The sequence below is a fragment of the Sphaeramia orbicularis genome, chromosome 22, assembly GCF_902148855.1.
Source record: "Sphaeramia orbicularis chromosome 22, fSphaOr1.1, whole genome shotgun sequence".
Lineage (NCBI taxonomy): Eukaryota > Metazoa > Chordata > Actinopteri > Kurtiformes > Apogonidae > Sphaeramia > Sphaeramia orbicularis.
In genome coordinates, this window is record NC_043978.1 from 55,938,720 (window position 1) to 55,965,352 (window position 26,633).

Here is a 26,633-nt window from a genome sequence, read left to right on the forward strand (position 1 = left end):
AAAGTAATGACGGAATATTCTGGAAGTGGGTTCAAATGTGCAGAATCACCTGTATGATCCTTGAACTGCAGCAAAAGTGAAACGTTTCTAGATCAGACAGTATGAAAGAAAACCACAGTAATGTGTAGAATGTCATCTGTGTGTGATAGTTACACACACACACACACACACACACACACTCCTCACAGGCTGTGTGACGTATGTACACACACATAAGAGCGCAGACCGACCAGACCATGATTTTAGGAAGGCTCACTTTTAATCATAAATTGTATACAACTCTCAGTGCAAATGCCATCATGTTTCTAATAAGTGATTTCTGAAGAGACAGACAAATGCAGCATGGATCCAGTAAATCATCAAACATCAGAGACGATGTTTTCCCTGCATTAACGTTTGATATTCAGTAGTAACACATTCAGATAATGTCAGCAAAACATACAACAGAAGAGACATATGTTTAAAAAACGACCTGAGACTCAAGAAAATGGAAAAATCAAGCGAATCGAAAATACACCCACAGATATGAAACAAGATGAACCAGCGTCTGCGTAAACAACCACTGTTTCACAATAAAGAATAATTTACTAATGGAGGAAAGAGCTTTGGCGCCGCAGCAGCTGAAATAACGTTGCCCTTATCAGTGGCTCATCTTTTCAGAACAGCTGCAGGTCAGAACAACACGCCATGTGCAAAGCTTCTGCCTTTTTTTTTTTACTGCGAGTCGAATGTGTGCAGCCTGACTTGTAAACCACATCGTATCACAAGCGTTACGTTGTCAGGAAATGTTTTAAGTATAAAGGTTAGAAAATGTCCATTCGTTTGGTGGTTTCGTTTCAGTCTCGTCTTGTTAATTCAGAATGATGGCAACATCCTGGGCCCTGATTCAGGAAACAGGTTTAGCAAAGTATCAGAGGCGGGCTCTGGGTTAATTTATCTCTGAGTAGATTCACTTTTCTGTTGAACCTGTTAAAGTGCACGATACTTTTTGGCATCAAATATTGTAGTTGTATTTCAGGATATTGAGATGCAAGTGGTCTGAGTGGAAGCGCACCTCCACGGGCCCCATGAGCCCAGACGTCTGAGCGTCCACAGGTGTTTTCAGACAGGCAGGGGCTAATTACAGATTACTTATAGGATTAGACTCTAGTTATCTACTCTGTGACTCATCACAGGAAACCTAGCTCCCATAACCACAGGATTTTGGCTTCATTTTTCCACAGAGGCATGAAACGATATATTTGTATATTTATATAAACTGACATTTTTAGAGATCAAATTGAACTTGTTTTCTTGTTATATATTTGTTGTGAATATTTTTCTAAGAAAATAAATCTACTTTTCAGTCATGTTTTTGTCTCGATATCTTCATGTAGACAGAGAGAAATAGGTTAAAATAATAAACTGTGCAGTGAAAACTAAAAAGTCATGATAAAATGTCATGAGCCCTACTTGTGACTATATTTCTCCTGTCACTGCATATCTGTAATGCTTTATTTTATTAAAAATTATTTGTATTTTTTTTTTACCATAATGCCATCTTACAGGTGCTGCTTGTTTGTTATTGTATGATATACAGTCTTAGTAAAAAAAAATTAAAAATAAAAACAGCTTTGGGATCATGTTTTGTCATGAATACTGGTCGACTGAAAAAAATGAATTAAAATTGTGAACTGTCCAAACTACTGAGAAAAAAAGAAAAAAGGTAGAGAATCACATCTAAACCAACTAACCTAAAAGTAGATACAAAATACATGCAGCATCTGTGAATGGCAACAAGACCCTACATGTAAAGAAGAGGTCATAGTAGTTCTTTAGGTTTAGGTCAATAGACCTATAAAACTGTATACATCACATTTTTTCACGGCTAAAAATGCATTTTACTAAAACTGAACGTGCGCTTGACCACCACTTGACTTAGATTACCAGCATGTAGCGTCAAAGTAAACATATTAAAGCTGCAGCTGAAACACAGATCGAATGAACGTTCCACCTTTAGCAGCAGAAGTCAGGGCCAACATTAGGATTTTAGTGAGAATAACAGAGGAAAAATAGCAGCCCAAAATAAAAATTGCTCCAATCTACAATTTTTACTTCAGTTAGTATATGTATAACTTTGACTTCATACTTTGACTTGATGTTCATTTTGACAGTTACTACTCTAACCCTTCTAAAAACCTAAAGCTCTGTGTTTTTGTATCAGTTTTTAAAAATCTTCTGTAGGTCGACCTCTAAATGTGCTAACTATATGTTTTTAGTGTGTTTTTAAAAAGAGATTCACGCTAGGATTAGTGACGGTTTGGGTCTAGATCTGCCCTGACAAAAAAAAAAAAAAAAAACAGAATACAAGGTCACAGGACATAATTTATCACAGCAGCACATCAGAACAGTTGGTTCTAATCTGAGTGACAAAGTGATAAAAACGACCTGAATGTGACCTCTCACCTAATCTATTCTCAAATCATGCGTTTACATTTACAATGCGATATGTTTTATATGAATGAGGAAATGAGGAAGGGAGGCCAGGGCGCCTGGACTGACGGAACACAAAACATTTCTCTTCAACTCAAGGCAGAAAAAATACTTGAACCACACTAGAATGAAGCGGACTGGGGGGTTTTCAGCTGCATGTGGGGGTCCTGCATCATCTGTAAAACTGGAATGGCATGTGGATTAATAATGGCTTCATACATGAACCACTTGCAGAATGTAAACAAGTTTCATTTGGTCTGAAGAAAAAGAAAAACTGAACTAACCAATAAATAGATGTGTCAACAACTGTAACGTCACTTTTTCCAAACAAAATCCTCATGGTTCAAATTGAGACCTTGTGGATTATTCTAGATTTGTAACGTTGCAAAAGGAGTTCGGTGTGTCAACTAAGTGTTGTCGTCCAGTACATTTCCCAGCACTACTGCAGGTCTAAAACTACATAAAAATGCAAAGTTTTCATCTCTTCACAAACACAAGGAAACCCCTGAACAGGTGCGGACTTGTGAAGAGAAAACCTGACAGTGAGTAGGTTCATGGAGTAAGCTGCTGCTGAAACAGAGTTCACACTTTGTAAAACAGAAAACACTCCGTTTCCTTCAGCGATGAGTAAACTAACCTGAGTTTTCAGTAAACCTGCTTCCTGAAACAGGCCCTGGACTTGCACTGCGAAGAACATGTCGTTTCTATATGTGTAATCTAAAGAGCTTTATGAACAGAGCCAGGCCACCCGTGAGGAACAGGCATGATAACGATATGGAGGCCGTTGAAATCTTTTCCATGAGCTCCGTGAACAGAATACGGCTGCAGACCTTTCCGCACACGTCCCCTCCTTAAAGCACACATCCACTGCAGATTCAATCCAGACAGTCTGTTAGCGTGAAATGAGTCCTGCAAGTGTAAGCAAAGGAAGCAAAAGAAACAGCGCACATTACTTCTGGATATAAATGATGATGATGCACAGAGTTCCCACCAGTCCCAGCGCCTGGATGCCAAGGAACCAGAGCAGCAGCCAGAAGAACACCATCACCACTGGTTCCACTGTCTTGTCCCCAAAGTACATCTGACTGAAACCCATCCCGCGTAGACACTTGTTGAGCATCCCGAACAGAGTCCCCATGCGCTCGCAGTCGTCCAGCTGGGGCTGCCTGGGGGGGTGGTCCCTGTGGGCCCTGTGGACGCCGGTACCGCCCGGGGCTCGTGGCTGAGGTCGGCTGCTGTCATCCTGTGAGGAGAGCGTCACGTTACACTTACTAACAGGGTGAGTCCAGGTCCCACTGTGGACTCTAAAGCCCAGGTCAGACCACTCATTTCACAATTCACACACTAAGACTCAACTGTTTTACACGGGAACAAGTGACGGCTGCAGCGCTGTTCTATTCTACTCCAGACTAGTTTCAAAGACTAGAAGGACATCGTATTTGTTGTCTGAGTATTTATGTTTATTTGTGGGGATACCAACTCTCAATGATAAAACTGCTACAGGAATATTTGCGACAAATTCACAGCCTTGTTATTCATGTTGTACAGAAAAGCAGCTGTAGGAAATAACTCGCTATTACTGTTCCACCCCCGAAGGGGGGGCCAGGGGTATTGGTTTTGGTTTGGTTTATTTGTTTGTTTGTTGTTTACACTCCAGCAGCAAAACTACTGGTTGAATTCGTACCAAATTTAGTTTATAGATTGCCAGTGTCCCAGAATAGATCTGATTACATTTTTGGAAATGTAGGTTAAAGTTAAAAATTTCAATTAATTTTTAAAATCTTTTTTTCTCCCATTTACTTATAATGGGCGAAATTTCACACGTCTATAAAACATCAATTTTGTTTCAATTTACTTCAGACTTGGCACATATGCAGAGGCAGTCGATATGATGACATCAGCACATGCATAGACATGATGACATCAGCTGGATTGATGCCAAAATAAGCTACAATATGTGCGAGGGGCGGGGTTTGTTGTGCCTGGCACCACTAGTTCCGTGTTATACTTGATAGTAATATTTCTCTTTTTTTACCAAAAGAGAACTGACACTTGTGCATTGACTGAACCGCCTGATAAGACTCAAACTGACTCCAGCTCATCTACAGGTAGCTGTTTGGCTGGCACTACTTGTTTGTTTCTTTGTTCAATTACACTTTAGCAGCACAACTGTTAGTTCAGTTCTTACCAGATCTGGTTTATAGATTGCCAGTGACCCAGAATAGATATCATTACATTTTGAGAAAGGTCAAAGTTCACATTTTTTATGATTTTTAAAAATCTTTCCACTCACTTATAATTGGCGAAATGCGTGCAAGGGGCGGGGTTTGTTGTGCCTGGCACCACTTGTTAATATTTACAGTCTGGAAAATTAGACAGGATTACTGATTGCAAAAAAGTCATCTGATTTATATAAAAATAAAAATAAAATTGGATTTTCTTAATACATGCATAAAGCCTCAAATCTGGTGTCACAACTGGTTTCTTATAATAGGTGCTGCTCTGCTTTACTTTCACATCATTTCAAGGAAGATAGACTGGAGAGCTTCCAGAAAAATACACACTTCTTGGTGTAATTATCACTTTTGGACGCTGACATACACAGAACAAGTCAGACAACAACAATTACAGCCGTTTCCATCCTCAGGGGTATTATTTCCTCAGGCAACTCCCAGAATGCGTTGTAAAGATCAGTGAGCCTATGATGTCATGATGCTGCCATCACTGCGTATCATCTAGGTGTCTGTTGGACCTGCAGACACCAGAACACTGACCAGAACTGTCCAGGGTGTTGTTAATATGACAGCAGAACGGCCCTGCTACGTTTGTCACCTACTGAACATCTTCACACAGCACATGTTTTCCTCATCAGGCTCACATGTACGTTAAAACAAAAGGTTAACGTCACACTGCCGTGTTCAAGTCCTATAAACACATCTGTTTTCATCCCTTAAAAGACAATGCATAGTCAAAATGTAGAGGAAAGTCGAACAATACAACAGCAAACTTTTTGGACTTTCTTCAACTCAAGCCAAGTATAAATAAATATGTGTAGTTTGTAATTATGTATAAAGTTTAGGAGAAGTACAGGATTAAGAGTAAAGGTTTCAAACATATCTGTTATGCTTGGAGTTAGTTTTGTCAATTATGTGGGGGTTTTTTGCATTTTACTTTTTTATTTATTTTTATTTTTCTGGAGTTATTGGAGAAGTACCTGAATATTGATAATATAAGTAAGATGACATAACATAAAGGTGTTTGAGTAATTTTGGATTTGATAAAAGGGGTCGGACCAAATAAGAAGCAGCAAGAAGTCAAGTCTTTACATCTTGAAAATGTGTTCCTATTGTGTTTTGTCTTGTTGATAAGGTTGATGTCCATTTGAAATAACCAAACTAAAGCTAAAACTAAACCATTAACTATGATTAGACAACTACTAACAAAAGCATTCAACTACATTCTAGCCAAGACTAAGATCAATAGGAAAAACCTGTCTTACTTTCTTTCCACCTAATGAAATGCTTGAAACACACTTTTGTATTAGCTGTAGAGAACCTGTATGAACATTTCACAGAAGCATGTGTTACAGTTAGCATAACACTGCACAAGACTGCTTGATGAAAGCTTGATTACAGTCTACATTTTCAGCGGTGCTGCATTACACCATTGATAACAGCAGTTTGAGTTTCCCACCCTGAGTGGGGAGCCCAAAAACTGCCTGAAATCCCATTCCCTGCATAATGATTTACCTCTAACTGAACAATGACAGACACCTCGTCCACAGTATCTACTATGCATCTTCTAACACATTTAATCTGTTTGGCTTTCTGAACAAAAGCCTACATTCCTGTTGTGGTGGTCCCACAAAAAACACTGCAGGACAAAATAAACATCTAGTACTTGTAGAAAGCACAGCACTACACACTGTGGCTGTTTTAGTCAGACTGCATTTATGACCTTCAGTCCCATCATCTCATACTGTCATTGATTTTACAAATGTCCACAATCTGTTATTTCAAAGAATCAAAGAGATGTCATTTTCTGTCAACCAACACCTCTTTACAAACGTCATAATTAAAAACAAATATTGACAACGTGCATCCATACTCTCATCATCAGTGTAATATACAGTCTAATACCAACCTGGTGGGTGGCCCACTCATTGTAAGTGGGTCACAGTTGTGTGTGGCTAAAAAAATATATTTACTGCTTTAAATGCTGACTGATATTAGACTTTTAGTTTGAAAGACATGTATCAGAAACATGGTAACAGACATTTGACTGAAAGATGACTCTGTGTCATTTATAGAAGAGATGCTGTGTAAATATGACTGTTAAATATAGATTTACTAAGAAGGACAAAAAAGGTACTGAAACCAAAGTAACAGAACACATATGCCAGTTAACCTGAAACAAGACTATTTTCACTTACAGTGTCCATCAGGTGAAAACAGCAAGTTTTGGGAGTGAGCCTCACACGCTGTGCACAACTGTTTTAGCATGTGTAGTACGTGTGTATTTTCTTTAAAAATAATGTCACAATGACACTAAACAGGTGCTGATTTTGCTTGTTGGTTTGAAATACATTTGCTTGGTCTGAATTCTATTGTTGATTCAGGACTTGGGAAATGTGGGTCTCAAGGTGAGACCAGGTGAGAACCCCTGGTCTAACAGACAGCCCAGCTGAAATGACTTAACATCTTTGACTTTGTATCATCTTTCTTCCCTGATATGATGAACATGTACGATGCAGCTCCTGAAGCATGGCTCAGTGCAGTTTGACCAACACCAACAAATAATAACAACAGACGTCACAGAGCAGAGGACCTCAGAAGTTGACCGAGTGTATTCAAGGTACAAATGGTGGTGTTTAAAGAGTAGAGAACGTCTGTCTGAAAACAGAACTAAGATCTGGCATATGATACATCATCACAGCATCATGAAATCAGCACAGCAGTTCATGTTATTATGACCTGACAGTTACAACTCTGTCTTTTTTTTACCCCACCCCCCGAAGGACAGGCAAGGTGTATTGTTTCTGTTTGGGTTGGTTTGTTTGTTTGTTTGTTTACACTCTAGCAGCAAAACTATCAGTTGAATTCAGACCAAACTGGGTTTATAGATTGCCAGTGACCCAGAATAAATCGGATTACATTTCAGAAACAGTAGGTCAACGTTAAAATTTTTACTGTATGACTTTTTAAAATCTTTTTCTTCTCCCATTTATTTATAATGGGCAAAATTTCAAATGTCTATAAAAACATCAATTTTCTTTCAATTTACTTCACACTTGGCACATATATAGAGGCCAGCGATAGAATGACATCACCACAGTATAGATCTGATGACATCAGCTGGATCGATGCCAAAATAAGCTACAATATGTGCAAGGGGCGGGGTTTGTTGTGCCTGGCACCACTTGTTTATTTGTTATTTTATTAACAAATATACCCAGGTATTGATCACTATTTCAATGTCAAATAATAATCTACACATGGTGATAAAATAGTGCTGTCTGTTTGCACTCCACAGTGCATTTCAAAACTGTGAAGAAAGGTCATGGTTTTTTATGTGGTTGTGGTTGAAAATTTGGTCGTAACACCCACACCCACACTCAAGTCGTTCCACAAAGGCAAATTACAACAACACTGAAAACAAACTGCAAGAACTAGACAATCACTTCAGACAATGGTTGTAGAAAGACTGAAAAATGTGGCTTTACTTGTTAGTCAGAAAGATGGCAGAAACTACGGCCGGAACAAAACACAGCGCTTACTAATGTGTGAGACAGTGTACAGGCTTTTACTGATTACACAGGAATGTAACCATGACATCTGAGGGGGTTTGAACAGGACACACTGCTGAAAGAGCCACTCGAAGCCTGTTAATACTGACTGTTTTCTGAAGGACACAAACATATGCCTCTGTGCTGGATGTTTTCAGAGTGAACTGCCTTTGTGAATGCACAGTGGGGCATGACCTTTGACCTCTGGACAGGAGCTGAGGCTGTGCATCAGCAGAGGGGGCTGAGGAATGACAGGGACACACACACTAAACAAAGTCACATGACTGACTGAGCCCAGTGAATCCAGTGTAATCCCAGTATTCTACCTAGTATTCTAGTATCTAGGACTCCTGTGCCATGGGCTGTTTTCTTAGAACAGGGTTCAGGTTACCGCCGTGATTTGGTCCACGTTCTTCGTGTCATGAGGCTAATGCTAGTGCTCAGTGGTTCAGACTGAAAACGCAAACTGACGCCTGTTAAACCCGGGGTCTGAGTGAACCGACTGGGATAAGCGGTTTTATTAAGACCAGGGCCAGCTTAGCACACACACACACACACACACACACACACACACACACACACACACACACACACACACACACACACACACACACTGCTGTGTACTAGCAGCTCTCGCTAGCAGGTGAGCTCCTTGTACTGTTTTGTTTTTTTTTTTTTTTTTTTTTTAGCTCCATGTACTGTTTTGGGTTTTTTTTTTTAGCTCCATGTACTGTTTGTTTTTTAGCTCCATGTACTGTTTTTTTTTTTTAGCTCCATGTACTGTTTTGGGTTTTTTTTTTTAGCTCCATGTACTGTTTTTTTTTTAGCTCCATGTACTGTTTTTTTTTTTTTTTTTTTTTTTTTTTAAGCTCCATGTACTGTTTTGGGTTTTTTTTTTAGCTCCATGTACTGTTTTTTTTTAGCTCCATGTACTGTTTTTTTTTTTTTTTAGCTCCATGTACTGTTTTGGGTTTTTTTTTTTTTTTTTAGTTCCATGTACTGTTTTTTTTTTGTTTTTTTTTTAGCTCCATGTACTGTTTTTTTTTTTTTTTTTTTTTTAGCTCCATGTACTGTTTTTGTTGTTTTTGTTTTAGCTCGGTGTACTGTTTGTTTGTTTTGTTTTGTTTTAGCTCAGTGTACTGGTGCTTTTTTTTGTTTTTGTTTTAGCTGGGTGCTTTTTTTTTTTTTTTTTTTTTTTTTTTTTTTTTTAGCTCGGTGTACTGTTTTTTTGTTTAGTTGTTTAGCTGGGTGTGCTGGTGCTTTTTTTGGTTTAGTTGTTTAGCTGGGTGTGCTGGTGCTTTTTTTGGTTTAGTTGTTTAGCTGGGTGTGCTGGTGCTTTTTTTGGTTTAGTTGTTTAGCTGGGTGTGCTGGTGCTTTACCCGGTGCTGCAGCTGCTGATGGTGCGGTGTCTGATGGTGCCGTGTCGGTGTCGGTGCTCCGTGGACTCCGTGGACAGGCTGAGGACCGGGCCATGTTCTCTGGTTTTCTGTCGACAGCTGTTCAAAGTCCGGTCGGTGGAACACGTACTGGTCGTTTATAGGCGGCGGTACAGCGGACATTTTCCAGAAAAGCCACCGACGGTAACTTTGAGGAATCCAAACATGCGACTGAAGTGATTGACAGCCCTGTCCTGTCCGCCCTCAGAGGCGCGTTCACGATAAGTTCGCGAGAGCTCAGCGGCATCATGCAATTGGACGACCGCAGCACCGGCACACCCGCGCGAGAACACGTGTCCGCGTGCGCCCCCCACAGGCCACCACGGGAATTACACCAACATGAGGACACGCTGTTGTGCCGAATTCTACTCCTGCCGAAAACTGCATCCCCATCATGTAGTTTTGGGCAGGATGTGTTTAATTTATATTTTGTGTGTTGTGTATCTAAGATTCAGCTTTTGAGAGTTTTATTTACCTTACAGTTCGCACATTCTTTGATCTTAAACAGATAAAAAACATAACTGCAATATCTTACAATATTATTAATTATTTGCTACACGGCTGTGATGGTCTTAAGAGGCTGACTAATTCACAATTAATTTCATACCCTACAGTCAGAAAGGAGAAAAAATAATGAGCCAGGGTGAACAGGGAGCTTTTCTCAGCAAATTGTGACAGGGTGAATTTGGTGCATAGGAAGGGGGAGCAGTTTTCGGCAGGGAGTAGAATTCGGCACAACACATGCGACAAACGAAAGCTGAGAGATTTAAGGGGATTTAGAGGAAATGAAATATAATATTCAGAATTAGGTTTTCATTGGCAGATAATAACCTGAAAATATAGATTATTGTGTTTTGTTACCTTAACCTTTTCATGCATAGCGGTCACTGCAGTGGACAGCTATTCTCCAGCTGTTCTCTTGTATATTCATGGGTTTTGTTGTTTTAGTTCAACACAGTGGACACATGCACCATCCCAAACACTGCAATTCATACCATTACTGTAACTTTGCTGTTCTAGATAAACCTGATGTGCAGTAACATGTCTGAGTGTAAATAAATTGCTAATTGCTGTTAACAGCTTTCTTAAACAAAAAGGTTTTTTTTTATATATATATATTATCTCCATGAAGTGAGTAATATCTAGTATTACAGTATGATAAAATGTAAGAAAACATCAGATTAGTTGCATGAAATTTTCACACAGTGTATCACTTCCTGATATTGTGTTTTAAAAATATGTTTCTTTGCTTCACAAATCAAACACATAATGTCCAGCTGAGTGGACATTTTTGTAACTGCATGAAAAATAGATTCATTAAAAAAAAAATTCGATCGCATTGTTTTTTCATGCCTAAAGAGGAATAAAAACACTCAGGAAAAAAAAAAACATCTTAACTAAGGTTCTTATAATTTGTGCATGAAAGGGTTAAAGATGAGAGATGTATTTTCAAATATTTACTTCATGTTCAGTTTTAAGGTGCAACACCCATTATGTTTAGACATAGACCAGAGTTAATATGACCTTATATCTGCCGGAGCTGAAAGTAGGAACAGAATATGTCCTGAAAAAGCTCTTACACACTGAAGCTTTAACAAAACCGATCAAACACACACTGACTCAAATGAGAGACTTGCACTTTTCAACTAGCCAGGGCAAGGAGGACCATAAATCTGAAGCCTCACCGGTAGATATCGCTAAATATTACAAATTTAACCTTTAAAAGAAAAATCATTCCAAAGACTGTCCAAAATTACTCACTATTCATTACATTGTAAGTAGTGGTGTTGGCATTAGACCTTATACAGCTCACTCAAAGTATCTCACAATACAATGTGAAAAGTACTTTCTGCTAACAATCCCACAATACACTGTACTTCATTTACAGATATGAAAATTACAGTTGTGAAATTCTACAACTGTCTTTTTTTTTGTTCTACATAAATTCCAAGTGTCTGAAATCTCCTTTTGTTGTTTACTATAGGGTAAGGAAACTGTCAAAAAGATTTGTGTGCATAAGATAGAAATGCATGCATGTTATTCTGTAGTTGTGCAAAAAATAAATATTTTAAACTCTTGAATGAGTTCAGTCATACATAAAATGTATTGTGTGTAGTTTATCTGTCAGAACACAAATGAAAATGTTTTGACATCTAGAATTACAAACATGAAATACAACTGTACTATTACGCTTTCTTCATCATGAATATGAATTCACCAGTGTGACTCCACTGTCAAAAATAGGTCACCACTTCACAGGTATTATTTATCGAGCAGAAGATACATGGATTCCACAGACTGCACATGAGCTGAGAGACAGCGAGCACATATCGAGGCACTGGCACGGTTTCCTTACCCCATAACTATTGAGTAACCTAGTAAGCGTTCAATGAATTCACTGCATTTTTGAAATAACAATTTTAACTCCCTCAGAGGTCAAATCAACACTCACCTACTGTTTATATGGGAACCACTAGTGAAGTGTTAAAATCAACACTAAAGAAGTTAATATTTTAACTATTTAATAATGTCAAATTGTACACAGAGAAATGTCTCATAACTCTCAGTATTACTATTGTTAAACTTTATCAAATGTGTTGACAGCCATTCTTTTTAGTCTCAAAAGTCTTTAAAGTTTACTTTGCTTTTAACTGCAGGAGTCTGTGATGTATGTTTTGGTAGCAGTGTAAATCACAATGTTAATTATTGAATAAGTTTATATGTCTGAGTGGGTGTGTCCAAGATGCAAAGCTATGCTTATTGACTCTACATGACAGCAGATGGAAGGTACTGTACGCAGGAGTGACATTCCATGTATGGACAGCCACCCCCAGGACTGTAAATGGAGGCTCATATGGCAACACAAGGACTGTCATCGACTCTACAGACAACTTAACTCATGATGGTACAACATTACTGATTGAAGTGTTTGCTGCTACGATCTGCCCCCCCACCCTCACCCCCATGGGGAGGAGATGTTGATGGTGACTATTAATCAGCATTTTCAGATTATACGATATTATACATGTATGCTTCAAATACAGTCCTATTAAAAGAGCTGCTTAGTCTCTCATTCAGCTGTCTGTGGTTTGTGGACTGTCATTTTGAAGCTAGGTGTTTGCATTTTAGACGTTGCCATGTTAGAACTTTGGAGCCAGCTGTTATATTTGAGCTAAAGGGTAAAGAGCTAAAGAGATGATGCCAATGCTAATGCCAAACTCTAGTTTAAAGACACAGCAAATAATAACATTGTTCAAATATTGCATCTGTTGGAGTAATTGATTAACTAGAGTCAAACTGTCTAGCCTTAAACTTCTCTCTAAATACTGTGTCAGTCATCATTGTCTTTATCTGGATCCTCTAAATGTACTTAAGGTCCATTTTTAAATTATTTCTCAAGCTGTCAGAGAAGAAGTCTGACTCAGCAGCAGAATTTACATTCCCTATCAGCAATAAACATTTTAGCAGAGAAATAATTTAAAAATGGACCGTAAGTACATTTATTAGAAGATCCAAATAAAGACAATGATGACTGACGCAGTATTTTTAGAGAGAAGTTTAAGGCTAGACTCTCAGAACCAGGGCTTTTGGAGCATCATCTAATGTCCATCACACTTTTAGATACTTCAGCACTGGCTTCACTCTCAAGTCATAGTTCTTTCTTTTTCTCTGCTGTCTTCAGTCTGGTCTCCACTGCATTATGTGAATGGTTACACACCATAAATAACAGCCAATAACTACTGACATGACAGAGGAGATACATTTACACTACCAGCCAAAAGTTTGGACTCACCTTCTAATTTAAATGGTATGAGATGGACCACAGATGGCCAACCAGTGCTCAGCATCACTGGGAACTCTTTTAAGACTTTTGGAAAACATGTCAGGTGACTACCTCATGAAGCTCATCAAGAGAATACCAAGAATGTGCAAAGCAGTAATAAAAGCAAAATGTGGCTATTTTGAAGAATCTGAATTATAAAACATGCTTTGACTTATGTCACACTTTTTAATTCCATAATTCCATATGTGTTCATTCATAGTTTTGATGCCTTCAGTGAGAATCTACAATGAAATAGTCATGAAAATAGAGAAAAACCAGCTGAGTCCAAACTTTTGACTGGTAGTGTATGTATTTAGTTGTATTTATTATTAATATCATCCAGTTCAATATGAAAATTATGGGCAGCTGTGGCTCAGGAGGTAGAGCGGGTCATCCAATAACCAAAGGGTTGGCAGTACGAATCCTGCTCTGTCCTAGTCATGTGCTGTTGTGTCCTTGGGCAAGGCACTTCACCCTTCTTGCCTCCAGTGCCACTCGCACTGGCATATGAATGGTCGGATGGGCCGTAGGCGCCAACTAGCAACCACGCTTCCGTCAACCTGCCAGGGCTACATGTGTAGTTTAACACCACCAGAGTGTGAATGTGTGAGTGAATGAATAATGGATCCACTATACGTGCTTTGAGTAAGCTTTCATAGAAAAGTGCTATATAAACCTAATCCACTATTATTATTATTATATTATTATTATGAAAAGTGACAGTAGATATTGCTGAAATATATTATTAATGAACTGATGTGTAATTGTTTGGTTTTGACAGTCAGGGAATTGAATTTCAGTATCATTTTATGTTGCTATTTGATAATAGAACTTGGTTTTGATTATTCATTTCAAATATTACTTACAGATCTATTTATCAGTATTGGTATCTGCCCTGAAAACTAGACTGATTGACCTTAGATGTGAAGATGTTGTCTATCACTTGGTTCAAATATCACATAGATGTTCAATCGTCCATAGATTGGATTCACATTATTTTTGAAGTCATCAAGTCATATTTAGCAGAAGTGTGTGCTATGTGCTAATGCTAATGCTAGGTACTATGTGTGTGTGTGTGTGTGTGTGTGTGTGTGTGTGTGTGTGTGTGTATTAGAATGGGTAAAATGCAGAGACCGAATTTCCCTTCAGAGATAATAAAGCGAGTTAACCTTTATTCAGGGACCCCTTGGGCTCTTGAGGGAATGCTGTCATCCTGGAACACCATGCAAATCAGGATGGAAATGGTTCCTCACAGGGTGACTTTGATCACTATGAACAATCTTGTATTGATTTGCTGTGACCCTTTACCTTAAGGTGCCATGTGGAGCTAAACCATGCTGACACAACACTGCCCACATCAGAACTCAAGCCACAGATTCCCTCACTGCAGAGATCACACATTCAGGCCTGGAACAGTTTCTTTGTGTACGTCGCTCACCCTCTCATAGACTGGATGATTGGAGCGTGACAGGGTGTTCATGTCTCACTTCTACCATGTATCAGCACTTATTTATCCCTCATCTTGTTACCTTTCAGTGTCTTTTACTGGATTTGACTTGGACTGAAAATGACATTATTATTATTATTATTATTATTATTATTATTATTATTATTATTATGGACGGAGGCAGAAAATCCAGGTGTAGATTACTGCACAAAGGGAGAATTTTATTTTCCTTGGTCAGGATCTGTCCAGTCAGTCCAGCTGTGATTTACAAGGAGGACAATTAATACTGAACAAACAAGAACTGAAACTATGAATTATGAAAGAGCTGCAGCATCTGAAACTGACCACAGTGAACATTTGACACACAAACAGAACCACAGTGCTGCAGTTTCACACTCACAGTTTGTCTGATATGGACTGGGATTGTCTCTGTCAACTCACCATAGATTGTATTATTAGTAAGTGTTTTATATATATATATATATATATATACAAAGTGGGGAAGCAAAATGTACAATATTTTGAGGCAGGGATTGAAAGACAGTGTATGACCAATTAGTTTATTGAAAGTCATGAGAATTTATTTGCCACAAGAAAATGTCCATAATAGAAAATGTTTTTATTCTCTGTGTCCTCCTTCTTTCTCAATAACTGCCTTCACACGCTTCCTGAAACTTGTGCAAGTGTTCCTCAAATATTGGGGTGACAACTTCTCCCATTCTTCTTTAATAGTATCTTCCAGACTTTCTGGTAATAGTTTTGCTCATAGTCATTCTCTTCTTTCCATTAGAAACAGTCTTTATGGACACTCCAACTATTTTTGAAATCTCCTTTGGTGTGACGAGTGCATTCAGCAAATCACACACTCTTTGACGTTTGCTTTCCTGATTACTCATATGGGCAAAAGTTTGTGAAAAGGTATGGATAATAGTGTTAGGTATGATTATGACATCAGTATATGTTTGGGTTCAAAACAACTGACGTAGTGTCTGCTGAGAAAAAACAACTAAATGTTCAGTGTACATTTGGCTTCCCCACCCTGTACATATATATATATATAAATATACTGGAAACTAACTGAGTTGATTTCCTTGAGCACTTTTAAGTCCAAATTGAGAGTTCTTGAGGCCAATTCCATATCTTGCACCTGCTTTTCTTAATCTGCCTGTACATGCAATTTTTATCATCTGTTTTTGTCGAGTGTGTGTGTATGTTGTATGTATTCTTGTAACTATGTGTTGCATTGCTGCTGCCTATCTTGGCCAGGACACCCTTGTAAAAGAGGTTCTTAATCTCAATGGGACATTTCCTGGTTAAATAAAAAAAATAATACATACATAAATAAATAAATAAATATCAAATACTGTAAATTTCAGGCGACCCCCGGTGCGTTCCCAGCCCCACGGTAGGAGACAGTGCTTTCGGGGCCATTGTTTGATGGGTTCCATGTGTTAATAGTTGAAATCGTTGGCAGATGGAATTGGAGGGCTGTTCCTGGGCGCTCCGGGGCCTGCTGTGTGTGCTGTGTGTGCTGTGGGTGCTTCAGTTCAGCTGTGCGGCACACGGGGCGCCCGCTCCTCCGCCGTGGGTTTGTGTTCCGCTGCTGCTGCTCTTCTCTTCAAAGCAGAGGAAAGTCGGGGCTCGTGTGTCAACATCCAGGCTATCTCCGGGGAGGCGTAGCGTTATTCCAAAAAAAAAAAAAAAAAAAAAAAAAAAAAAAAAGAGCCTGATGTCCCTTTTCAGATCCTTTTATTTGTGTTAGCCAGTCCATCCTCAGGCTCGTGGGACCCTCGGCAGAACCAGTCGCTGTTCGGCGCTGCTGCTTTGACGTTAGCTAACCTTTAAAGGATGACAGAGTACAAAGTGGGAATAGCGTCTCCAATCATTTCATAAAATATCTGGGGACGTGTTAGCTTAGCCAGCTAGCCTGGTAATTCGATTTCTCCAAGGAAACACGACGATCCACACTGCTGACATGATGTTTCCTCAATCTAGGCACTCGGTAAGTTGGATAGTTGAACTTGTGTCTGTTGGAAACTTAGCAACTAAGCCAGCGGAGCTAAGGCTAGTTAGCATCCGCCAGCTGACACTAGCGCTGGCTGTGTGCAGGTACATGTCAGCCGGGCTCCCACTGTGTGCAGGTACATGTCAGCCGGGCTCCCACTGTGTGCCAGACCTCTGGACGTCCCCTCAGGACATTTGCACCCTTCTAAAGGTGTCAGCTTCACATGTGAAATCAACGCAGAGCTTCTTTAGAATGCTAGCTTGCTCACTTTCTGGTATGTAGCTCCTCTAGTTAGCTCCTCTGGAATTGTTCACAGGAGACCACTTAAGTTGCTATTAGCTTTAGAAATATTTGTAAAACACCTGAGATTTTCTGTAGAAATGCAACACAACAGCCTTTCAAATGACATGTTTACATCCTATTCTTTGTTGTATTATTATTTCTTCGTAAATTCATAATCTTTTTCTTTATTGCTTAAGAAATGTGGATTTGTAAGCAAACACTTAATCTATTTGTTAAATGTTTGCTTCACATTTACACTCAAAAAATCCCTGATAGCCTCATAAATCACATTTTATTTCATTTTATTTTGTTTAAGGTAGACCAAGTAGAAAAATCATAAATTAATTTCTTAGAGAGAAAAGATGTGTTGCACCAGTTTTAGCCTCATGCTAATTGCAAAGTTAGACAGATTTTTCAAGGCAGGAGATGCAGTCTATGTAAACAGAGCAATATTGTAGTATGAAATTAAATGATTAAAACTGAATATTTTGTGTTTACTAATTATATAACAATGATGATAGAATTGTGGTTTCCTATCCAAGCCTTTTGGAGCCTAATTATACAGTGATCTAATTAGTTTTGCTTAGGGTTGTCTCACCTGTTTGAGATCAACAGGAGCAGTATTTGGTATAAGGTGGAACATGGCATTTACAAACACCTTATATGTATACAATAAGATTGTTAATGAGTCTTTACTACTTTATCACTGGGGTCCAATGATTTTTGACAGCCCATGAGTATGTTATTGTCAGCTCTGTCCCTGGTGTCAGTAAACCAAAATGCACAAATGTATCCTAGTCCTAATGTCAGCGCAGAAGTCCACAGAGACACTGACTAGTTCAAACTGCATAAAATGCTTAACAAATCATCAGTAAAGGAAGCTAAGTATCGTTAGCCTCATAGCATAATTGCTACAGTATAATAAAAGTCATATTTTTGGCCAAATTATGATATCTGTGTGACTTGACTCTCCTATAACACTGCTGCTTCATTTGCATCATTGGTTATGACCTGAAAGAAATATGACTTTAATGATATGTTCTAAATTAGAAGGACACAAATAAAACACAGTGCACTCCTCTAACATGTCTGTTATGGTGAATGACTTTCTTGATAATCAGTAGTATAATTAGTGCATCATCTCTGCATACATTTATTAAATAGAGGTGCAAAATTCTCTTATTTTAGATGTTTTTAGTGGCAGGAAATGAGTTAATATTTAGTCATTCTTCTCCTAAATATATGATAAATGATTTAAGCAACAAACTAAGTTCTAAACATTTTTTCTTTCCAGCAGCAAGACGATAAATCCACTGATTGTGTATTTTTAGCCTGTATTTTGAATGTAGAGTTTCAGCGTCTCTGTCTTCTGTTTTCACCCTCTCTGGAAATCTCTTGCCCTTGTGCCACTTATTTAGAGAGTAATAAGGTTTAGTGCACAAGATAAACCCTGGATTACAGCTTTGCCCTGATGGTTTAAGTGTTGTCTGTACATAACCAGACCTCTAATGCAGCGTCTAAATACCTCTCACATATGGTGTGCACGGGTGCGTTTAATCTTCTGTAAACACATTTCCCTCATCTCTGTGTTCCTTGAAAGAGTAGGGCTGGTGGGTTCACACTGACATATGTGGTGTATCATTTTGTCAGAATGTTGTAAGTATTACTGAGCCTCCAGTGGTTGGTCTGTGAAGTGTGGGTTAAAAACGCATCCATCCTTATGCCATTTAGCGATCCTCTCAAAGGGTTAACTTCAGACAGTTGTTTCTAAACAAACTCTCAGACGCATTAACAATCATTTTGCAGCATTCAGGGAACACACACTAATGTCTGCAAGGGGCATTTTGAGTCTCTTTATCATTATGAGTAGGTAAAGCAAAGGATAAACATTAAAACACAAGATGGAAAGAGGTTTGGTCATGATAGAAATTAATCAACATAGAGCAGAGTACTGTAGAACCAGTGAGGTTGGATGGGAGTCGAGAACCAGCTCCTAATTGATTTGATTTGATTCAACTTTATTGTCATTGCACATGTCACAAGTACAAAGCAACAAAATGCAGTTTGCAGCTAACCAGAAGTGCTTAAGCAGTGATTAAATATTATAAATATATAATTATCTGATACACTGGAATTATTCTGTTTATCGATGCTGCTTTTGTGACAGTAACACATTGCAAAAAATCTCAAATTCATGCATCTACTGGAAAAGAGGTGTTATAGCAGAGTGGATTAACCGGTCCAGAGGATGGTTTTATTTCATGAAGCAAAATTACTTCAAATCTCTGTTCATTATAGTTTTAATTAACTGCATAATTGCTTGGTCTGTAAATTTTCAGAAAATGGTTTAAAACACATTTTCCCAATCCCAGCATGGCATCCCTGAATGTCTTGTTGGGTCAAAGATCAAAGATATTTTATTTATTCTCACGTAGGATGAAAGAACCCAGAAAAGAATCATATTTAAAAAGAAGAAGTCTGAGCATTTTCACTATTTTTTGTCAGTCTTATAATGGATTTTTTTTTTATTTTTATTTCTGCTCTCTTTGATATGGCCAGATACATGTACATAGATAAACTGAGCACAACCCCCTCATGTTAGTATCACGATGTTTGTAGCAAAAAATAATTTGCAACACTTATCTCTAGAAGGGTCTTAGGAGAAGTGTAAATCTGAAAGAAATGCAGAAAATATTGTAATGCTCAATAAAACTGATTCTAACATTATATGTCATCAAAACTGTTGTTGATTAATTGTTGCCGCTGCAGTAAAATAACTTAAAGTACATGTGGAAACTGCCACAATATGCTAAAACATCGTCATATATATCATGGGCTTTTTACTGAGGGTAAATATTCCATGTTGTAAAAGCATTAATGCCATTAGGGAACATGTTTGCCTATTTTATACATGAAAAGACGACATAGATGTACTTAACTTGTGATGTGTCGGTATCTTTGTCCAGAATACCAGCCTGTTGTACTGACTGGTGTGTTATGTCCCCACAGGCGTCCTCCCAGTCCAGTCAACCTCTCAAGTTCACCACTTCTGACTCTTGTGACCGCATCAAGGATGAGTTCCAGTTCCTCCAAGCACAGTACCACAGGTATAGACACACACACACACACACACACACACACACACACACACACACACACACACACACACACACACTAGCTTTAAAATAGCACCACATTAATCCTCTATATTTCCAATCGGATCATATGTACCCTAGTTTAATTGTTAAAAACATGACCGCTTTGTGTGAGGACACTTATTGGTTTGTTTTGTCGACTCCTTAAACATCAGACTCAGCTTTAGCTTTATTGTCATTCAAACCATATGATATGATTGAACAAATTCACATACACTTAAGTTTTTGGGTTTTTTTTTTTTGACATACACATAGTGTGAGACTTCCCACCACAGGCAGCACATGTCATGACTGTCCCTGTGATTCTGTGTACCTAGTTTGAAGTTGGAGTGTGATAAATTGGCCTCTGAAAAGTCAGAGATGCAGCGTCACTATATCATGGTAAGTATGGCCTTATTTCTTGTCAGTAATTACAGGTTTTTAGCAGTTATTATACATTTTTCCTCACATTTTCATGCATATTTTGACACATGCTATTTTTTATTGTAAAAGCGTGTGTTTTTATTGGTTAATTCTATATTTTATTTTCATCTTTTTTTCCCCCCACTTTTTTGTTAATGACCTGCTCTTTTTTGTAATGCATAAAGGGTGTTGTTTGTATACTATACAGTTATTTTGTGGGTCCTCAGTAATAGAATCCCATTGCAGTTTACTAGGTGATGAAAAGTCCTGTTCTGATTGTGGACACTATTGTAAGTCTACTGTTTTTGTTGTCAAGGAAAATTCACAGATTACATATTCTCTTGAAATGTGTATTTCTTTCCAATGTAAATACACTAACATAAAGTAGAATTAAAACTAAAATAAAAAAAAAAAGTTTAAAAAAATGTGTAAAATAAAATAAAATAAAATGCTTGAATAAACTTGAAAAACAAGTAGCAGCATAGGTTTTCTTTGTAATTCATTGTCAGTGAATCCAAAGTATCGACACACATATTGGACCTTTAAACTGTATTTTGAAGTTCTGTAATTGCACAGGTCTACATTGTGATTTGATCATTGACTGAGCTTTAATTATTTTAGAATTATTACATGATGTCAGAAAGTAGACATCAGTAAAGTATTGGTTTGGAGTATTATAACTCTTGCTTTGTTACTCTTTTTTTTTATTGCAGTACTATGAAATGTCCTATGGGCTGAACATTGAAATGCACAAACAGGTAATCATCGTCTCCAGTGATGCACCATTTAATTTAGTAAATGTAGAAATAGACTGCTCATCTGACCATTTATTTGTTCCTCTATTTATTTATTTGCAGGCTGAAATAGTGAAGAGACTGAATGGAATTTGTGCTCAGGTGCTGCCTTACCTGTCACAGGAGGTACTGTCAAACTTCTGAAGTTTTTTATGTATTTATTTGTTACTCATATTAATAACAACAAAATGTGAAGTTCCTGACGGCACAAATGATCCAATCTCATCGTTTGTCCTCTGTGTTGTCTAGTTTTTATTCTGTCTCCTCTATGTGATGTAAAAATACTAAGATTTCCATATGTTGTACTTCTTCCAGCATCAGCAGCAGGTCATGGGGGCCATAGAGAGAGCCAAGCAAGTCACACCACCTGAGATGAACTCCATCATACGGGTGAGCAGAGGAAATTAGTCAACTTATGTTCAGACTGCCTGCTCTCAGTTGTACGTTGTAGAGCTGTATGATTTGGTGGAAAAGTCATACTGTGGTTGTTGTGAGAGCATTACATCATAGGCTAGTTGTAGCTAATGTTGCTCCATTAATGAGGTGATGTAAGTTTGTTTATAACACTAGTGTCATCTCTAAAAATCTCAAGTGAGACAAATGAAACAGGAGTTTGTGTGATGTGTGACAGTCACGACGCCCGGAAATGAGTTCAGATCAGGTCGTGTTTTTTTGGCCTGCTCATCGGTGTCCAGTTTCACCTCGTCTGTGCCCCGGGTTGTCATGTGACCACACACTGCACGTTTCACTGCCTAAACAGAGACCGATTAGTCATTTCCTTGTTTTGTATCTAGATGATAAGTAGTTTGCACACAAACCACTGACACAAGAGAGAAAGTCATCATGTGCACACATTTTTTATTTGATTTAATTTCAGTCTAACACTTATGCAATGACAATGTGCAGTACTAGTAGTTTATTTTCTTACTCTTTCTTGAACTTGAACTTTGCAAAGTGTATCATGATAATCATGGACTGGTCCTGCCTTCAGGTGCTATAGGAATTATGGTAAATACTGCTTTATGAACTCGAAAATTGGACATGAACGCCCCCTCATGTCGTAATTTTACACTGGAGAACTGGGAAAAATTTTGTTACACGATTTGCTGAGATGAAAATAACCATTAAACTTTTCAACATAAAGAGCAACGAGGGATTCATTGCAAATGATAAACACTTCCTTCATTAATGTTCTGCTGCTGTTAGCTGATGACTTTGCACATTTATAGGGTACAGAATGTATTTTGCAAATATGCTATAGTAGGTGAATTAACATCATCCAGAACTCTTTTTACGATAAATTATGTGTCATTTTTCATTTTGCAATGACAACAAAAGCACTTGAATAGGGCTGTGTATTGCCAAGAGTCTGGTAATACGATACAAATCACAATACTAGGACCACGATACAGTATATCGTGATATATCACAATACTGTCAACAAGGCAATTTTTTTTTGTTTGTTTTGTTTCTTCTAAGAAATTATACCAGAAATATGCACAAATACAAAACAAATTTTTATTTGATCAGAACAGGATTTAATGCTATATTACAAAACTTTCCTTTGTAAAAACAAAATTTCTTTTACAGACAAATAAAAATAAAATTGCGATTACAAATCACACACACAAATAAATAAAATTATGTTTTACAGATATTACAGTTTAAGATCCTGCTGAAATGTTCATGTTCTATTAGTCATGAAAAGAATGCATAGTGCACAGTTCCTGAATCAACCAACATCATAACATTATTTTTGTGCAAGCCCAACAAAGGAACTAACATCTGCCTCTCTCAGACAGTAAAAAGTGCTTTTAGGATGATTGAAATAACCATTATTTAACAAAACAGTGTAATCAGTTCACAAAAACCTACATGCATGACCTGCAATATCACAATACTACTTTTTGAGTACCCAAACAACAGAGCAAAACACCCATGTGAATATAGAAATAAATCAGCTTGCAGGATTCCCCAAAAAATTATAAAAAACAAAAACATGAACCTCCACCATATCTCCATTTGAATAAATACATAAAAATATTGATACAGTGCTTTTTAATATGGATACAGTATCACGAAATGAAATGTCACGATATATTGTGGAACTGGTATTTTCTTACACCCCTACACTTGAACGCAACACACTTATCATTTCAAATTCACTGTGGAAAGGCTCATTTTCCTGATGGCACACGAAGGCAGCATGGGAATTGCTAGTGTGTTGCTAAAAGTGGATGGAATTGAACTGAGTCATTACCGTTTATTTTCAGCAACAACTCCAGGTGCAGCACCTGTCCCAGCTCCAGGGTCTGGCCCTGCCTGTGGCCCCGCTGCCCCTGGGCCTCACCCCTCCCACCCTGCCCGCCGTCTCCTCCAGCTCCGGCCTGCTCTCCCTGTCCTCCATCTTGGCCAACTACTCCCACGGCCAGGCCCAGGGGGTGAAAGAGGACAAGGCCCGGGATGGGGCGGAGAGGGCGCCCAGAGGAGAGGACGGGGACAAGTCAGACTAGTGTGAACGCCACGAGAAGGTTATGACCAAGGGGTGTTGTAGGTTGAAGATTCAAAAAGAGAAAGGTAAAACTGTAACTGTAAATGGAGATTAATGTAAGTCTGGCTGGCTGCCTGCTGACTATCGATGTACGAGAATTTTTGCCAGGATGACGACGAGGAAAGAGGACAGAATGAAACTGGGAACATTATTTTGATGTGCAAAAAAAATGACTGAGAGTTAACGTTCAAATAATTTAGTCGTAATAGAGTCATTTCAGGCTTTTAGACTTTAAATAGATGCTTTTTTAGTGTAAGCCAGTATGGTTAGGTTTAACCAGGATATTATATTTTCCCATTTGGAAAGACGGTTGAAGATAAAAGCTACGAGCAGTCTCCCTTACATGGATCTGCCTTTCACAGGTTCTTTTATTCTTTCTTCTTTTTGTCTTAAAGTCTATTGTCACTGTTTTTCCATTTTAATGTTCTCTCTCTCTATTTTTTTGTTTTTCTAACCTGGCAGTTGTCTGTCAGCTGCAGTGAAAACTTAACAATTCCTGTTGACGTTTTCATCCACTTCCAAACTATTTTTCAATCAGTTTATTTCCAAAGCTTCTTGGCAAACTTTGAGTGCATTTATATACTTGGAACCAAATTGAATCTCAATTGAAGTGGGATGTTTTAAAGGGACATGTCCGGTGTGCTTGTCAAGTGTGTTCAAACTTAGATGATTTTTCAGCCTTTTTTTTTCGTTCTCGTATGACCAACCACTGGATCCATCAGCTCTTGTACCTCAGTCCCACATGAAAGGGATTTTATTCCATTAAAAATCCTGCAGTTTGTTAACACAACGCAGGTGTTAATTTATGTTTTGTAGGCCTAGCTGCTGCTACGTGCTCTACATTGTTTGGACCGTGACTCATCTTTAAATTAGAAGAATTCAAGCTCTGGAAAAAAAAAAAAAACTTTTTGACATTGGTTTCATAAAGTTAAAGACTGACTTATTAGACATTAAAAATGTGTTGTGTGTGCTAGGGTGAATGTGATTGGAAAGAAGAAAATTTGTGTTTAATTTAACTTTTTCGTTTTTTTTTTTTAAATTAAGCACCTTTTGTAGTTTCCTCTCCCCCTTCCTGTTCCCCATGTTAGTCCAGTCTCAAACTGACTGAGACAAACATGAACAGGATCTCAACTGTAGAAGCAGTTGTCAGATTGAAGAGTACTGTATTTACTTTAGGAGACAGTTTCAGTTCATGCTGATACTGAATCAAGCACGGCAATATATGTAACCGTAAGTTGAAAAATCTTCCCTTATTTTGAAATTTTCCTTTGTTTCGATGAAGAATGTGTCCTGGGTGAGTTGCTAAAGCTCTGTAAGCAACAACAAAAATAACACAAGTCTCTCACAACTGGAAATCATGCTTTTGAACCAGGTCTGTGTCCTGGTTATAAGACAAAGTTATCCTAACGTGTGTCCTAGTTCCATACTACATATATGCTCTTTATTGTGTATATGTTTAATCCACCAAGTTCTGTCAGTTCTTTTTAAACCAACACAAAACCAGTGTCGCTCAGGAGTATGTTGTGCAGAAATAAATTGGTTGAGAACCTGGAATGGTGGTTCCAAGGTGGAACCAAAGCATCATAGGTTTTCCTTTGACCTGAATGTGAACTATTGTGGATCGGTTGGAATGTGAGGATTGTGATGACAACAACAACGCAGAAGTCTGAGTAAGCAGTGGAAAAAAGAATGTGGAAAAAATGACTGAATTAGAAGGTTTATGATCTAAGGAGATTAGGGAGAAAAGAATAATGATTAAATACTGCATTTCCTCAAATAGTGACCAGGACCTCTTCTTTTACCTGCAGAAGATATCAGGCTTTTATTTGAAGGAGGTTTGTATTAGAGGCAGGCCTTTATTTCTAATGTCCTGTTTAATAACAACAAATGGTCTTGTTTTATTTGCAGTGTTAAAAATACTGATACAGTTGTTGTTGTTTTTTTACCAACACAACACTTCTACCCCTTAACTCTTACAAAGTAAAAGCCCTTATGCATTTTAGTGAATAGAAATTATCCATTGCTTAGTGGAGGTTTTTTTTTGTGTAATCATTGTCTTCAAATAATGGTTTCAGAGAAAAAGTAAAACACACACCTGCAGTGACTCAATCTGCACAATAACACTTCACAGCAAACAACAATGGGTTGAAAACACTTGGATCATAGTGATGAATGTATTAAATGAAGCTTGTATAAGTAGCAGAACATGAAATAACAAACACCAGAAGTTTATCCATATTATTTTTTACCCGACCGGTGTTTGAGGAGCTGCTTTTATTTATCTGTGCTGACCTCAGATTCAGCTGTTATCAGAGACCTGGTTTCTATTTAAGGAAATACAGAAGGCTGGTCATCCCTAAACGCAAGAATAAATAATAATAATATCAACATACGAACAACTAAATAACAGAAGTTGTGAAAAAGTGGAGCTAGACAGGTTACCGTATTATGGTGTATTGTGCACCACCTTCAGTTAATAGT

At 38.0% G+C, this 26,633-nt stretch overlaps 2 protein-coding genes across 2 annotated transcripts; one reads left to right on the top strand and one right to left on the bottom strand.

Annotated features, from left to right (window-relative positions):
• Positions 1-240: 240 nt before the first annotated feature.
• fam241a (family with sequence similarity 241 member A) lies at positions 241-9,913 on the bottom strand. Its single transcript, XM_030127147.1, has 2 exons — positions 9,637-9,913; positions 241-3,715 (listed from the first exon to the last, which is right to left on the bottom strand). The coding sequence occupies exons 1-2, from the start codon at positions 9,814-9,816 to the stop codon at positions 3,422-3,424; spliced, it is 474 nt and encodes a 157-aa protein (XP_029983007.1). The 5' UTR covers positions 9,817-9,913; the 3' UTR covers positions 241-3,421.
• Positions 9,914-16,540: 6,627 nt separating this feature from the next.
• On the top strand, positions 16,541-26,229 carry LOC115413859 (TLE family member 5-like). The gene is made up of 7 exons (XM_030126979.1): positions 16,541-16,965; positions 20,260-20,357; positions 20,723-20,786; positions 21,521-21,565; positions 21,665-21,727; positions 21,917-21,991; positions 23,875-26,229. Exons 1-7 carry the CDS (start codon positions 16,939-16,941, stop codon positions 24,112-24,114), a joined length of 612 nt encoding a protein of 203 aa, XP_029982839.1. The 5' UTR covers positions 16,541-16,938; the 3' UTR covers positions 24,115-26,229.
• The last annotated feature ends 404 nt before the right edge of the window (positions 26,230-26,633 follow it).

What these genes read in the sequence shown, in the direction of transcription:
- LOC115413859 (XM_030126979.1), top strand. Translation starts at nt 16,939, where the DNA reads ATGATGTTTCCTCAATCTAGGCACTCG. An exon ending in TTCCTCAATCTAGGCACTCG is followed by an intron (nt 16,966 to 20,259) that starts GTAAGTTGGATA and finishes ATGTCCCCACAG; the next exon opens with GCGTCCTCCCAGTCCAGTCA. An exon ending in TGCAGCGTCACTATATCATG is followed by an intron (nt 20,787 to 21,520) that starts GTAAGTATGGCC and finishes TTTTTATTGCAG; the next exon opens with TACTATGAAATGTCCTATGG.
- fam241a (XM_030127147.1), bottom strand. Translation starts at nt 9,816, where the DNA reads ATGTCCGCTGTACCGCCGCCTATAAACGACCAGTACGTGTTCCACCGA. An exon ending in ATCAGCAGCTGCAGCACCGG is followed by an intron (nt 3,716 to 9,636) that starts GTAAAGCACCAG and finishes CTCTCCTCACAG; the next exon opens with GATGACAGCAGCCGACCTCA.